Here is a 13,662-nt window from a genome sequence, read left to right as displayed (position 1 = left end):
GTGATTCCACATGGTAAACGAGTTCATGGTTGGGATTTAAAGCTGACACATTTTCATTACTAAAATTTTAAATGCTTTTTTCCAAAGAAATTTATGATCAAGAGATTTGAGTATTAAAGAGATTATCTGAGCTAGGTTGATCGATCCAAGTGTGGAATGAATGACCTAAAGAGTTGAATTTTCTCACTCTAGAATCCAGATGTGAGTTTTTAAAAGTGAAATAGAAGAAGATTGGCTTTTGTTTGTTGATGCTACTATTTCAATTTTTATTTTTATATATTTCAAAATAAATAAATAAATAAACCCTTAAAATCAATTAAACATTTGTGCTATGCTTTGATTTTTTGCCAATAAGATAGTATTCTAATGGTTAATACACCGTCATTAGAATTCAAAATAATTATTTTCAACAAAAGTTCCATGCATGATACCTTGCTTTGTTTCTAATCTAGAGATTTAATTTGTTGGGTGTGGTTGACAGTGATTTTATAGAATATTAATTATAAATGATTGAATATATAATAGATCAACTATAGGAAACCTATCGGGATTTCATGCTATTTTAGATCAACACTTAGGTTTGGTAGCATGTTGCTTTCCATATTTGTAAGCACAAACTTATTCCTTCTTTTGGTACAGATTAATCTTTGCGCCTCACTCTACTCTGTTTAGCTATCACGTTTTCTGATTGAATGTAGCTTCTTATTTTTTGCATTGAACCTTCCATGGAATATGATTTATTTTGATTCATTAAATTAATTTGCTACGTGTTTTTTTAGATCTCTCCGAGTATTCTCAAAGACGAGTAAGTGTTTTAATTAATCTATATGTATATAGAAAAATTCTTTTGATTCAGTCACAAGGACCTCCTGTATTTCATTCATCTCAATAAGCGGTATCATAATTTGTTAAATACAATAGTTTATATATATATTTTTATTTTAATAAAACTTTAAAGGACAGGTTTTTAATAAACTATTTTGTTTTATTAATTATAAAAAATGATACTTAACCTATATAAATGTTCGTGATCGAGGTGTTCATCTTAGTTTTTCTATCCAAGTTAATAAAAAATGGTTTGTTCTCGAGGTATAGAAATTCCATTGAATATAATAATTAACTACTATCACCATCCCTAATTACTCTATATAAAGGTATCATATAATCCCATAAAGATTAATCTAAAAGATAATTTGAAGATGTAATAAGAAATATGAATGTCAAGTGATGATTGTGTAACTTTAAAGTGGGTAACTTTCTATCGATTTCAACCACGAGCTTGGACTAAACTCTGTAAGGCATCACTTATATATTGTGTGTAGTTCTCACTATGGGGACATCAATAGCATTTCTAGGTGAACTATCTTTTCCATAGTCCAATCAATCCAACCTTTTTATAGCTCCGTCACATATCAACTCACATTTTCTACCTTCTCAATTACATTTGTTTTGGATCTTCCATAAAAAATTCTTACCTTTTTCTTAAAACAATAAAATAAAACATGTTCTGAATCAAGATAACTTTATTCTAGTGGAACCAAATGGACCTTTTTTTCCGATGTTGAGATCTCTACTATATGAATAGTTATTATATATGATTAGTAGTTGTTTGCGTCGTGTCTAAATCTAAATAGCTAAAGCCCATGCAAGCAAAAGCAAAATAAATAATTAGTCTGATTACAACATAAAGAAAAGAAAAGCAGTGACATTAAATTTAAATGCAAATGGGGACAACTACAAGTTCCCCTTCAATCAAGCAGTCACCCTGATATCCAGGCCTAATACTGATCGACTAATTCTATGTTTTACCAAAGTAATTAAAAATAAAAGGGGCGTGTGACACGGCACATTTTTGCTGTTCACACGCATTTATGCTAAACTGACATAATTGTCCTCATTCTTTTTGGTGCAATTTTTTTTTTATTGAACCATGAGAATATATATAACTTAAAACTATAAACTGAATGCAACAAGCTGGATTCTTACATTAACACCATTTTTCCAATAAATCTCTATGTATATGATGTTTACTATTTGCCAAAGCAAAATACATAGCATTCTTCACAGTATGTATCAGACTATTCACACACACTTTCATTTCGAAAAATAAGGCAATTTCTAGCCTTCCAGATAGTGTAAACATAGTGAATCACATCCATCTTCTCACCTTTGCCAACATCGTCTTCCCGAATACTTTCTTCGAGAACCGTTCTATCTCTCTCCCCCATCTTTTCGGCTATCTAACAATATCACATCTAGACATTATATCCAACCAAACATCCCTAAAGATCTCACACTCAAAGAAAAGGTGTTCCACAGTTTCATTATCCTTCCAACACAATGAACACATGAGAGAGCTGCAAATTCCCCCATTTGAATAACCTACTTCTTACAGCAAGTCTCTTTCTAATAGCAAGCCACATAATGAAACTCATCTTAGGATTATTATCTTTATCCCAAATAAATTTAGCCCATGCTACTATAGACTTCCTTCTACGAATTGCATTATATCCGATAGAGATAGTATACATACCAATTTAATCCTCAGTCCATCTGACTTTATCCTTCTCAATCGTCACATAATTGTCCTCAGTTATTGTGACATATACAACAAATAATTTTTTCTTTTTAAGATTTAAACCGAACAACCGCCTACATACGCCACCAAGGAAGGTTTAGGAATCAGTATCCAATCGAAGGTCCACGTCATCATCCACAACTTATTCTCGTTCATCTTTATCGTTATTAGCATTTCATTAATCGTCGATGTAGATTTTGGACTCTTAGCCATTGGATTTGGTTAGTGAAACTGGTAGGGGCTAAAGAGGCGGTGAAGCTCCGTGTTGTTTGCAAGAGGTTGAGGCCGGTCGTGCTGGACAATCACATTTTGATTTGTTTCAGCTAGAATTCATCTGAGTTTCAATCCTCTTACCTAGTCTTCTACGTCGAGATCAATTTAAAATTTAATTATCCTATTTAATTAAGCTGGAATATTCTTATCCTATCTATAGATCGTGTATTATCCTATACACTATACCGAGACTTTCGTTATTTTTATTGAGAATGATTTATATTTTATACAACAAAAGTTTGTGCGAAAAGAAAAGAAAGTGTTGTGAAAAAAAAAAAAAAAAGTCGTTGTCGTGGTGTGAAGATGCAGAAGTGAGGACAATTATGTTAGTTTAGCATAAATACCGTGTGAGCAGCGAAAAAATGCAGTGTAAATAGACACGCCTAAGAAAAGGCATGAGTTGAAGAATAAAAGCAAAGAATCAAAGATATTTCATGCTTGCAATGAAAGGCTTCCTTTTCCTTTTGACTCGTCCTAAATAATTTAATATTTTTCACTCTAGATTACTCACTATCCGACCTAAATTTGTTAGATTTGGTTTAAGTCAAATATTGCCTCTAGATTTTCCATAGCAGTCCCCTATGAAAACGAACAGTGATTCAACTGTTAATTCAATCATGAGTTCTTTAGACTGATTAAACAAGAACAGTTATTCAACTGTTAGTTCACACTGTCGTCTTTTCCTCATCAATCCCATCATCCACTAAATAGTTAAATAGAACCCACAACAAGTGAAGTAAACCATATGAATCCAAATGTAATAATTAATAAGAGCTTTTTTCATTTCCGTAGATCGAAATTAGTTTGCATGTCATTGACTTGGAGTTATATGGAAGCTAAAGAAAAGAAATAGAGTTTTCAACACAAAGATTATGCATAGAAGAACTTTCCTACAAGCTTAGCTCCAAAATCCTTACAGCATCTGGAAATGACATCTGCAAATATATAAAACATATAAAGTATTTGTAGTGTTTATGAGAAATTTATTACAGGTTGCAAAACTATATCTAGTCAACATCTGCTGCCCGATTTACCACTTTTCAGTTTTTTAATTGGTCCAACATTACATTATTTACCAACATTGGCCATAGTATTACCCTATAATCATTCAATTGGCTACTAAGTGATGATAACTAGAAAAATTATAGCATCTCCTCATCTCTTAGTAGCAACCAACTAGCGGAGAATGATTCATTTGGATGCTAGACATTGAATGCACAACTAATAAACATAAAACCCAAACCCTGTCAAGCAACTAAAACTTAATCATAAAACCAACTAACTTTCAATGTAGGCCTGCTAGAAATTTCATAGGCAAATACTCACATAAGAAGATATTATTTATCTCAAAGAGGGTGACAGAAAATTTTAGAGCAAGCAACATCATCATCTTAGAGTAATGGAACGGAAATATAAATTGCAATACATACCCGAAAAGACCCCTGCCTTGCCATGTCCTTGGTGTCACTGTAAGATTGATGATTGCACCTTGTCGCATTACAACAACAGGTACTGCTTTTCCCTGGTTTGTCTGAGCTTCAGAAGAAAGCTTCTGTGTCAAGTTGTTATCTCCAGCTTCAACATTTCCAAATTTCACAATTCTGTCTCCAAGTTGTAATCCATCTTCAGCTGCTGGAGATCCATCAGTAATCTCGTCGACCATAGCAAAAGGTAATTTGAAAACTACGTCTACATCCATGGAAGATGATGGAGATGCCGGAACGACCACATCAGAGGTTGTCGATACGACACCATCGGCTACGGAAAAACAAAGGCAGAACCAACATTGTCACATGGCCATTTTTTCACACAATGAAAGGGGAAATAAGCCCAACTCACAAATCAACATCGTCATATCTCATTGGCTTAATAACATTGATGTTTAAAGAGAAGACGATCTCAACAGGAAATGTAAGTTGAGATTGCACACTAGTAATGACCAATTAGCTACTCAGAATATATACAACTCGCCATTAACCAGTCTTACCTGAATCTTTCACAGAAGAAGATTTGGAAGGTACTCTTGCTGCATGCAAAATTTGTATGTTTGCATCAATCTTCTCAGTAATCTCCTTATGGTCATTTTTCAGTTCTGCTCGATAAACAGACCAAACAGTTCAAACCAATAAACACAATATGAATCTAAATAGGTAAGTCATAGGAAAAAAAAAACTAATCCTTTACCAGAAAGACGACGTCGTTGGGCTCGCACATCAGGGATATCGATATCCAAGCGAGGAAAACCCTAAACAGACGAAACAATCACAAAACCCTAATTAAATCGCCATTAAATATAAAATCAATTAACTAGCATCGCACTTAAAGTGTTATTGATAATTAATTACCTCAGAGTCGACGAGACCGCCTTCGATACCAGGACCGCCGCCGACAGATAGAATCTGGATGATCGAATTCATTTCAACTTCGATAGCGCTTCTCTTCTCCATTAAATTCATCGTTTCAAGTTTAACATTCGTCGCCACCATTTTTACTGTTCCTAATCTCAAATTTCTCTTCCCGGGAAATCTATGTCTATATGTATATATATATGTATGTATGTATGTGTTTTCGAAAGTACTCGAAGCTTGTGGTGAAGACGATCAATCGACCAGCTGACAGAGAAAGAAGAAGAGAAAGGGCTTTGAGACAATTTAACAACCGGCCCAGCCCATTCAAGCCCATTTAGTCTGACTTTTGAATCGATACGCTCAAATCGGCTTAACCGAATTGAAATCGCAACCAATTGGTTTGTTTTAAGGGGCTAAAAGTAACTTCAATCAAAGTGACATATTTATATTGGACCGATCTATTTTGACCAGAAGTAAAATAAAAACCAATCAATGATTGCATGGAATTTCGATTGGACCGCATATTTACAGTCGAGTCTCCGAAATTTGGTCGTTCGAAAATTGGGTGGTCTTTTACTTTTACCTACTCCAAATCTTGAGGCATCCGTTCTTTTAACCAGGTAAACTCTTATTCCAAAAAGAATAAAATTTTCCACGCCAGATTGGATTAGAGCTCGCATTTGCCTTCGAAAATCTTAGGGTGATCAGAACCGAATCAAACCAAACATGCGATAACCAAACCAAACCGACATATAATCAGTATATATCGGTTTTAAATTACAGCTAATATAAGGTGCGGTTCGGTTTTTAGTTTCAAAAATAAAAAGAAAGTCATCATTTATTAGAAGTACAGACAGTGGCCGCGCCAGACAAAAAGCCCAGTCAGTTCATCAATGAAAAAAAAAAATAGTCGAGAGAGCTATCTTTTTACAATTAATCATGACATGATAAATATGAATTTGTTGAATTTTTAATTTTTTAATTGTATTGTTGAAAATTAATAACGTATTATTATTCATGCGAAGAAAATGAGATAAACGAATTGAGAAACAATTATGATCTTTGTTCAGGATAGAAAGTAGAAAAGATCGAAACTCTTATTCGTGAAACACAAGAGATCCTAAAATAATTTTATAGATAATAGAAAGATTTTTTCAATTTGTCTCAATTTCAATTCAATTACAAATTTTATTGTCAAATCAACATCCGACATATATTGTTTTATTAACGAATAGTAATTTGACACATGTATATAAGAACTTTGAGTTTTATTAGGTTTCAAGTTATAATTTTAAGTTAATGATATTTTTTTTTTCCTTTTCTAATTAGGAAATCAAAATACAATAAAAACATAATGATTCCTAGTAAAATTCTACCAATTACTTTTTCTTAATATAATAGTTTTATTCCTAATCAATTTCCTATCCATTATTTTAAAAAAATCCTAATAAAATTATAATACATTATATTTTTTTTCTATTTTTTTATTAAATAAATTTTCCTAATAAAAATTCATTATATTCTTTTTTCCTATTTCTAATTAAAATAGGCACATTTATTTTTCCTATCCAAGCGGGCATATTGTTAGAAAAATTATTCCTAATCAAATAATAATATATAATATTTTTTTAATTTTTTTATTAAACCATATTCGTCATTTAGAACTTTAAGTTTAATTAGGTTTCAAATTACAATTGTAAGTCTATGATTTTCCCTATTCTAATTAGAAAATCAAAACACAATAAAAATATTCCTAATAAAATTATAATACACCATATTTTTTTCCTAATTTCTTTATGTAACAATTTTTTCTAATTAAAATTCATTATATTACTTTTTTTTTATTCCTAATTAAAACGGTCATATTTTCGTTTTTACCAATTCAAACGGACATATTGCTAAAAAAAATTATTCCTAATCAAATTAAAATATATATTATTTTTTTAATTTTTTGTAATATATATTTAATTTTTTTTAAGATACAGACTTTCCGTTCAATGAGGACACATGTATTTAAGAACTTTGAGTTTAATTAGAAATCAAGTTACAATTTTAAATCAATCATATTATTCTTTTTTCCTTTTCTAATTAGGAAATCAAAATACAATAAAAACGTAATGATTTCTAATAAAATTCTATCAATTATTTTTTTCTTAATATAATAATTTTATTCCTAATTAATTTCATCTAATATTTTAAAAAATATTTCTAATAAAATTCATATTATTTTTTTCTATTCTTAATTAAAACGAGTACATCTACCATTTTTCTATTCAAACGGGCATATTATGAAAAAAAAAATCATTCCTAATTAAATTATAATATATATTATTTTTGCTTAAACTATTATTCCTCATAAAAGCCCGTTATATATATTTTTCATTCTTAATTAAAACGGGCACATATTATTTTTCAAACAATAGAAATAACTAAATTGATTAGATGAAATTATAAATTTTATTATGAAATCTTGATACATAACTCTTACCTTTTATTATGTTTATTATTTTTGAAAAAAAAAAAATTTAAATTTAATAGGATTATATATTTTGAAATCAAATCAAAATAATTATAATTGATATAAAGTTAAATTTTTTTTATAGATTTAATAATTTTTTATATAATATATATTTAAATTTTAAATTTTTAAAAGTACGGACTTTCCGTCCAACGGACGGGCCCACTGACTAATTTTGCTTAATTTATATATGACCCTTATTAAATTTACAAGTCAATGATTATATTTTAAACTTAAAATAATATATAGTTAGTAAAATTATTTTCCTTTAAAAAATTTATAAAGAAAATATGAGGCTATTGAGCTCAATTTATATTTTCATTGGTTCAAACCATATTTTTCATTATATAGGTTCAATATTTCCATTCTAGTTCAATTTTTCCATTTGGGTTCAATACATATTTTTGAGGTGGTTCATTTTTTTCTAGAATTGAACATGTCTAAACAAAATTTAAATTTGAGGACATTCATACCCTCATATATGAATGGTTCCGCCCATGAGTACAAAACCGTTAGTAAGTTAGTTCAATATTTACACACATTTATGAACACAAGAAGCTGTGCTGGAAAATTGATAAAAAACTAGAATGATGGATTAATCTCACGGCCATCTACAATGAGATATCCGAATTTATAAGGAAAAAGAAAAAAAAAAACCATGCCCTTAAAATAATTTGAGACTTAAAAGGTATATAAACATTTTCATCTATATATGGTCGAATTGATTGTAGACGTTTTTCGCCACTTCATTTTGTCACGTTTAAACCGTTTGGAATGTTACAGCAAGGTATATATGTAAATGGGTTTCATTTTGTCCTTTTTCTATTTATTTATATTCTCTCAAGATGGATGGAAGAGTAAAGTGATTCTATCGACAACAAACCCTACACAAGAATTTAACACCATAAATATGTTACTGGATACTAATTCGTTTCCTCATAAGATGATGATTTTTTTTCGACTCTACTGGCCGCCATTCAAAGATGGGAAAGCTTTACAATGATTTGAATCCACATCGAATTGATAATTTATCAAAAGTTAATGGTATAAGTTTCTTTCTCTCAATTGATCGATTATTTTTATTTTCTCCTATTTTTCATTAAATAATCCAAGAAAAATATATAGATTGAAGTTCTCTTGTTGATTTTTTTTTTCAAAAGGCCGGAACAAAGCCTGCAACTAGTTCAGATCGATCAAGGATGACTTTGAGGAACATTTCTTGAAATTGTTGAGCTGATTAATAAGATCTATTCCTTGTAAGAGGTAAGATGGACATAATTAAGTGCAGCAGGAACTAACATCTCACACAGTTCTCCTTGACAACTCTACCAAAGCATGCTTCCTTGGTGACAGGAAGCTGTCACGAGAACTCGATATCTGCTAGCCATCAAAAGGGGAAAAACAAGTAAAAACCATAAAAATCAGCCAATTCAAGTGCCATGGGATGACGAACTACATGTTGTTGTTTCCTTGTGGCAAAAGCAATAGGGTCCAAACTCGGAATAGCACCAACAAGCCTACAACTCGGAATAATTCTAATAAAGGCTACAACTCAGTAATGTATGCTCTCAACAATCCTACAGCTACAACTCGGTAATGTATGCTCTCAACAATCCTACAACTCAGAACAGTGTCAATAAGCTTACAACTCGAAAAGGTTCCAAAAAACCTACAACCCTGAATCGGCTAAACAAGTCTACAACTCGGTGTTAAGCTCTTAACATGCCTACAATTCGGAATAACAGTGTCCATAAGCCTACAACTCGTAAATGTGCCAACAAACCTACAACTCTAAATGGGCTAAACAAGTCTACAACTCGGAACGATAAGCTCTCAACAAGCCTACAACTTGTTAATAGGGTATACACACATCCGTTGTTTCTTTGTTTTGAATTAGGTCGTGAGTTACTCCTTTTGTAATTATAGAGGGATAGTAGAGACAGAGTTAGGTTATGTGTACTGAATTAGAGAGAAACAAGAGTGTAAGGACTAATATAAAAAGAAAGGTTTTGCAATAATGGACAAACAAGCGAATATTTCGGTTCATTACTAAACGAACAGAACTCGAACAAATATTTATCATTTAGTGAATAGATCTCGAACCGAACCGAATAGTTCGCGAGCTCGAAGGTATTTTGATAATTTAATATTAATACTTATAAAATAATATTTTTATGTTAAATTACTTAATTATTATATTAAAAGATAATATTTAATGTTAACTTTTTTAATTATCATACTAATAATAATTACAAAAATTAAATATTAATATTAATATTAATAAATTAATATCATGTATTATTTTAGTCATTTATTAACTATTTATTTATTTAATATACGTTAAAAATTAAACGAATGAGCCGAACAGATCTTTGGATTTTTGGGCTCGATCATAAACAAACATAGTTAGGCTCGGTTCGTTTATAAACGAACACTCAATAAATGAGCCGAACAGTTCGTTTGCCCATTACGTTGTGCGTACCGAATTAGGCAGAGACAAAAGTTTAAGGACTAATATAAAATATTCTGTTTAATTTATCAAGACAGATGTCAGATGGATAGAGGAAAGCGACGTGAATTACCATGCGTCATGTTGTTATCTTAGCCCTTCGAATCAATTCCTCTTCATTATAAATAACATAGAGACTCCCACAGGCTAGAATGGCCGCCACTGCCGTCTCTTTTGCCACTTCTATTCTCACTAGAACTCATTCTTCCTCGTTATCAACTTCTGGGTCATTGCTAAAGTCAATCTCTGTTTCTCACAACAATCTCAGACTCGCTTTTGGGATTGGCTTTGTTTCACACAGAGTCGGGAATCAACACAAACTCATGGCTCACACTATCGCTAAGGCCACTCTTGGCCTCACTCAACCCAATCAAATCGAACAACCACAGGTCAATCGATCTCTCGCTTTGTTATTTACTCGTTTATATGAAGTTCGCTGTTGATTTTTGAATTCAGTGTCCTTATGATTCATAAGGAATTGGTGTAAAGAACGGATTTTTTATTGTTAGATTTAAGATTTATGCATCTAGATGTGTTTGAATTTAATTTATAGCTTCTGGGTTTTATGGATTGTATAAGATTGGTTTGGTTTTCAAGTGCTCTAATTTATATATTTCTGTTGGGGCATGTGTTTTGCTTTGTGATGTGTACTTGGGCGATCTCAGTACTTTGAATTTAACAACTCATAAATTCTTCAAGCGCACTATTCTACCTCTTAACCCTTTGTGGCTTTGTTTGCATTAGTTATGTGATTTTTTTGGACGAAGATGAGCTGAGTAGCGAAAATGTCTTACCCCTTTTGTGCTTTTGTAACAGATTTCTTTTTCTGCGAAAGACATTGACGTGGCAGAATGGAAGGGAGACATCCTTGCTGTTGGTGTAACCGAGAAAGACATGGCCAAAGATGCAAACTCGAAGTTTGAAAATGCTATTTTGAAAAAAATAGATGCTCAGCTCGGTGGTCTATTAGCTGAAGTATCTTCAGAAGAGGATTTTAAAGGGAAAACTGGTCAGTCGACTGTTCTTAGGATTCCTGGCCTTGGATCCAAACGAGTTGGCTTGATTGGACTTGGACAATCGGCTTCGACTGCATCGGCTTTTCGCGGTTTTGGGGAAGCTGTGGCCGCAGCTGCAAAGTCGGCTCAAGCCAGTACTGCTGCTGTAGTGCTTGCCTCTTCTGAGATTCTGTCTAATGATTCCAAGCTTCATTCTGCTTCAGCCATTGCTTCCGGTAATTTCTTATTATTTGCTGAATGTGTTTTGTTAGAAGTCAAAAATTGGACCAATGTATTAAGCCTTTTTCAATTGACTTGATTGTGAAAGGGGTCGTTCTGGGCGTACATGAAGATAGTAGGTACAAATCAGACTCGAAGAAATCAAATCTCAAATCCTTGGATATCATTGGTCTTGGAACAGGCCCTGAAATCGAGAAGAAACTTAAGTACGGTCAAGATGTTTCCTCTGCTGTGAATTTTGGAAAAGAGCTCGTCAATTCTCCAGCCAATGTACTTACCCCTGGTTCGTATAAGTTCTGTTTTGTGTTTTCTTTTGTTGTTTAGTTATAGGAAACCGGTTTTCAACTATTAATAAATATGTCACCTTAGTTATATAAGAAACTGGTCTTGAATTATTTAGAAAAGTGTAACCCTTAGCTTGGAAAATTTTATTGGTAAGCTTTGGAACTAAAAACACATTTTGAAAAGGCAACCGACATTTTGTTGTCCTTAAATTAGTGCAGCTTTTAATACAGAAAACTGAAAACTTGTTTCCTGAATGGAGCTCATTTAATTCTCCTCTGGTTTTTTCAAACTTGTACCGGTTTGTGTACCTCAGGTGTCTTAGCAGCGGAGGCTTCAAAGATTGCTTCCACCTACAGTGACGTTCTTTCAGCTACCATATTAACTGAAGAGCAATGCAAAGAGCTGAAAATGGGGTCATATCTGGGTGTTGCTGCAGCTTCGGCTAATCCTCCTCATTTTATCCATTTGTGTTATAAGCCTCCAAATGGTTCTGCCAAAATCAAGTTGGGACTAGTTGGAAAAGGATTGACATTTGACAGGTGACTATATAAAGATCTAAAAAATAAAGTTGTTCTTTATTTTTCCTTTTTACGTAAACTCTTCCTCCTAATTAGGAGCGTTAGCTATTTTTTTCGCCTGTTCGTGTTGTTTTAGCTTAAAATTTTGTTTGCACAATGACAAATGGAATATAACAATTGTTGGTAATTTGTTGTTTGCTCTTTCTGATGAATCTTTATCTACTTAATTCTTCAAATATCAGTGGTGGCTACAACATTAAGACTGGTCCTGGCTGTTCAATTGAGCTCATGAAGTTTGATATGGGAGGGTCAGCGGCAGTTCTAGGTGCAGCGAAAGCCCTTGGTCAAATCAAACCTCTAGGAGTAGAGGTATTGTAAATGTTCTCCATATACTTGTCCGTCAAAGTTTCATGTAGAAGAGGTCGAATTTTTTATTTTTTGGTTGCAGGTTCACTTTATCGTTGCTGCTTGTGAGAATATGATTAGTGGAACAGGTATGAGGCCTGGAGACATTCTCACAGCTTCAAATGGAAAGACAATTGAGGTGTGTGACATTTATTTTCTCCATGATACGTCTAAGTTATTTTTCAGTCTTTATTTTCCGGTCTTCTGTGTATTAGTCCATCTTACATCCTATCTGGGTTCCTATATATAAGAATGAGATCATAGATTTAAAAAGCCAAGACGACATAAAATTCTGGCTTCAGTACAATTGATGATGCAGATTGCTGTTTCTATTTTGCAAGTCTTTATATTTAATGTTGTCTTTGTTCATTTTTCTTGAACATATGGTACAGTCTATCATAGTTAACTAAAACTATCTCGTTGTCTAATGCAGGTCAATAACACTGATGCAGAAGGCAGGCTTACACTTGCCGATGCTTTGGTGTATGCTTGCAACCAAGGCGTGGACAAAGTAAAAGACCTAACTTTCATACAATCTGGCAATTTAAATTTGGAAACTGATTAATGGTGTTGTAGAACAATGAAAAGTAAAACAAAGTTGTCACAATTTTCTCTCATTTTATGTGCTGACAATTTTAATTTATTTTTCTTTTGTAGGTAATTGACCTGGCAACATTAACAGGAGCCTGTGTAGTAGCTCTTGGACCATCCATCGCCGGTGTGTTCACTCCTAATGATGACATGGCAAAAGATGTAATGGCTGCTGCGGAGGCGAGCGGAGAGAAGTTCTGGAGGCTGCCAATGGAGGATAGTTATTGGGATTCCATGAAATCGGGCGTAGCCGATATGGTGAACACGGGTGGTCGCCAAGGCGGCGCTATCACCGCGGCATTGTTCTTGAAGCAGTTTGTTGATGAGAAGGTGGAATGGATGCACATTGATTTAGCTGGTCCGGTTTGGAGCGACAAGAAGAAATCGGCAACTGGATTTGGC

At 32.8% G+C, this 13,662-nt stretch overlaps 2 protein-coding genes across 2 annotated transcripts; one reads left to right on the top strand and one right to left on the bottom strand.

The window, feature by feature from the left end:
• Positions 1 to 3,764: 3,764 nt before the first annotated feature.
• On the bottom strand, positions 3,765 to 5,337 carry LOC139885323 (uncharacterized). Its single transcript, XM_071869244.1, has 5 exons — positions 5,197 to 5,337; positions 5,036 to 5,096; positions 4,830 to 4,943; positions 4,282 to 4,609; positions 3,765 to 3,786 (listed from the first exon to the last, which is right to left on the bottom strand). The coding sequence occupies exons 1-5, from the start codon at positions 5,335 to 5,337 to the stop codon at positions 3,765 to 3,767; spliced, it is 666 nt and encodes a 221-aa protein (XP_071725345.1).
• Positions 5,338 to 10,435: 5,098 nt separating this feature from the next.
• Positions 10,436 to 13,659, top strand: LOC139885313 (leucine aminopeptidase 2, chloroplastic-like; the record flags this gene model as incomplete). Its single annotated transcript, XM_071869234.1, has 8 exons — positions 10,436 to 10,615; positions 11,043 to 11,457; positions 11,550 to 11,744; positions 12,060 to 12,285; positions 12,507 to 12,633; positions 12,713 to 12,808; positions 13,103 to 13,180; positions 13,327 to 13,659. Coding segments are annotated over exons 1-8 (1,536 nt in total), but the record flags the coding sequence as incomplete, so codon positions are not given.
• Between the last annotated feature and the right edge of the window lie 3 nt (positions 13,660 to 13,662).

The sequence above is a fragment of the Rutidosis leptorrhynchoides genome, unplaced genomic scaffold, assembly GCF_046630445.1.
Source record: "Rutidosis leptorrhynchoides isolate AG116_Rl617_1_P2 unplaced genomic scaffold, CSIRO_AGI_Rlap_v1 contig95, whole genome shotgun sequence".
Taxonomy (NCBI): domain Eukaryota; kingdom Viridiplantae; phylum Streptophyta; class Magnoliopsida; order Asterales; family Asteraceae; genus Rutidosis; species Rutidosis leptorrhynchoides.
The sequence above is the reverse complement of the archived record's forward strand: the minus strand, read 5'-3'. Positions and strand labels throughout refer to the sequence as shown.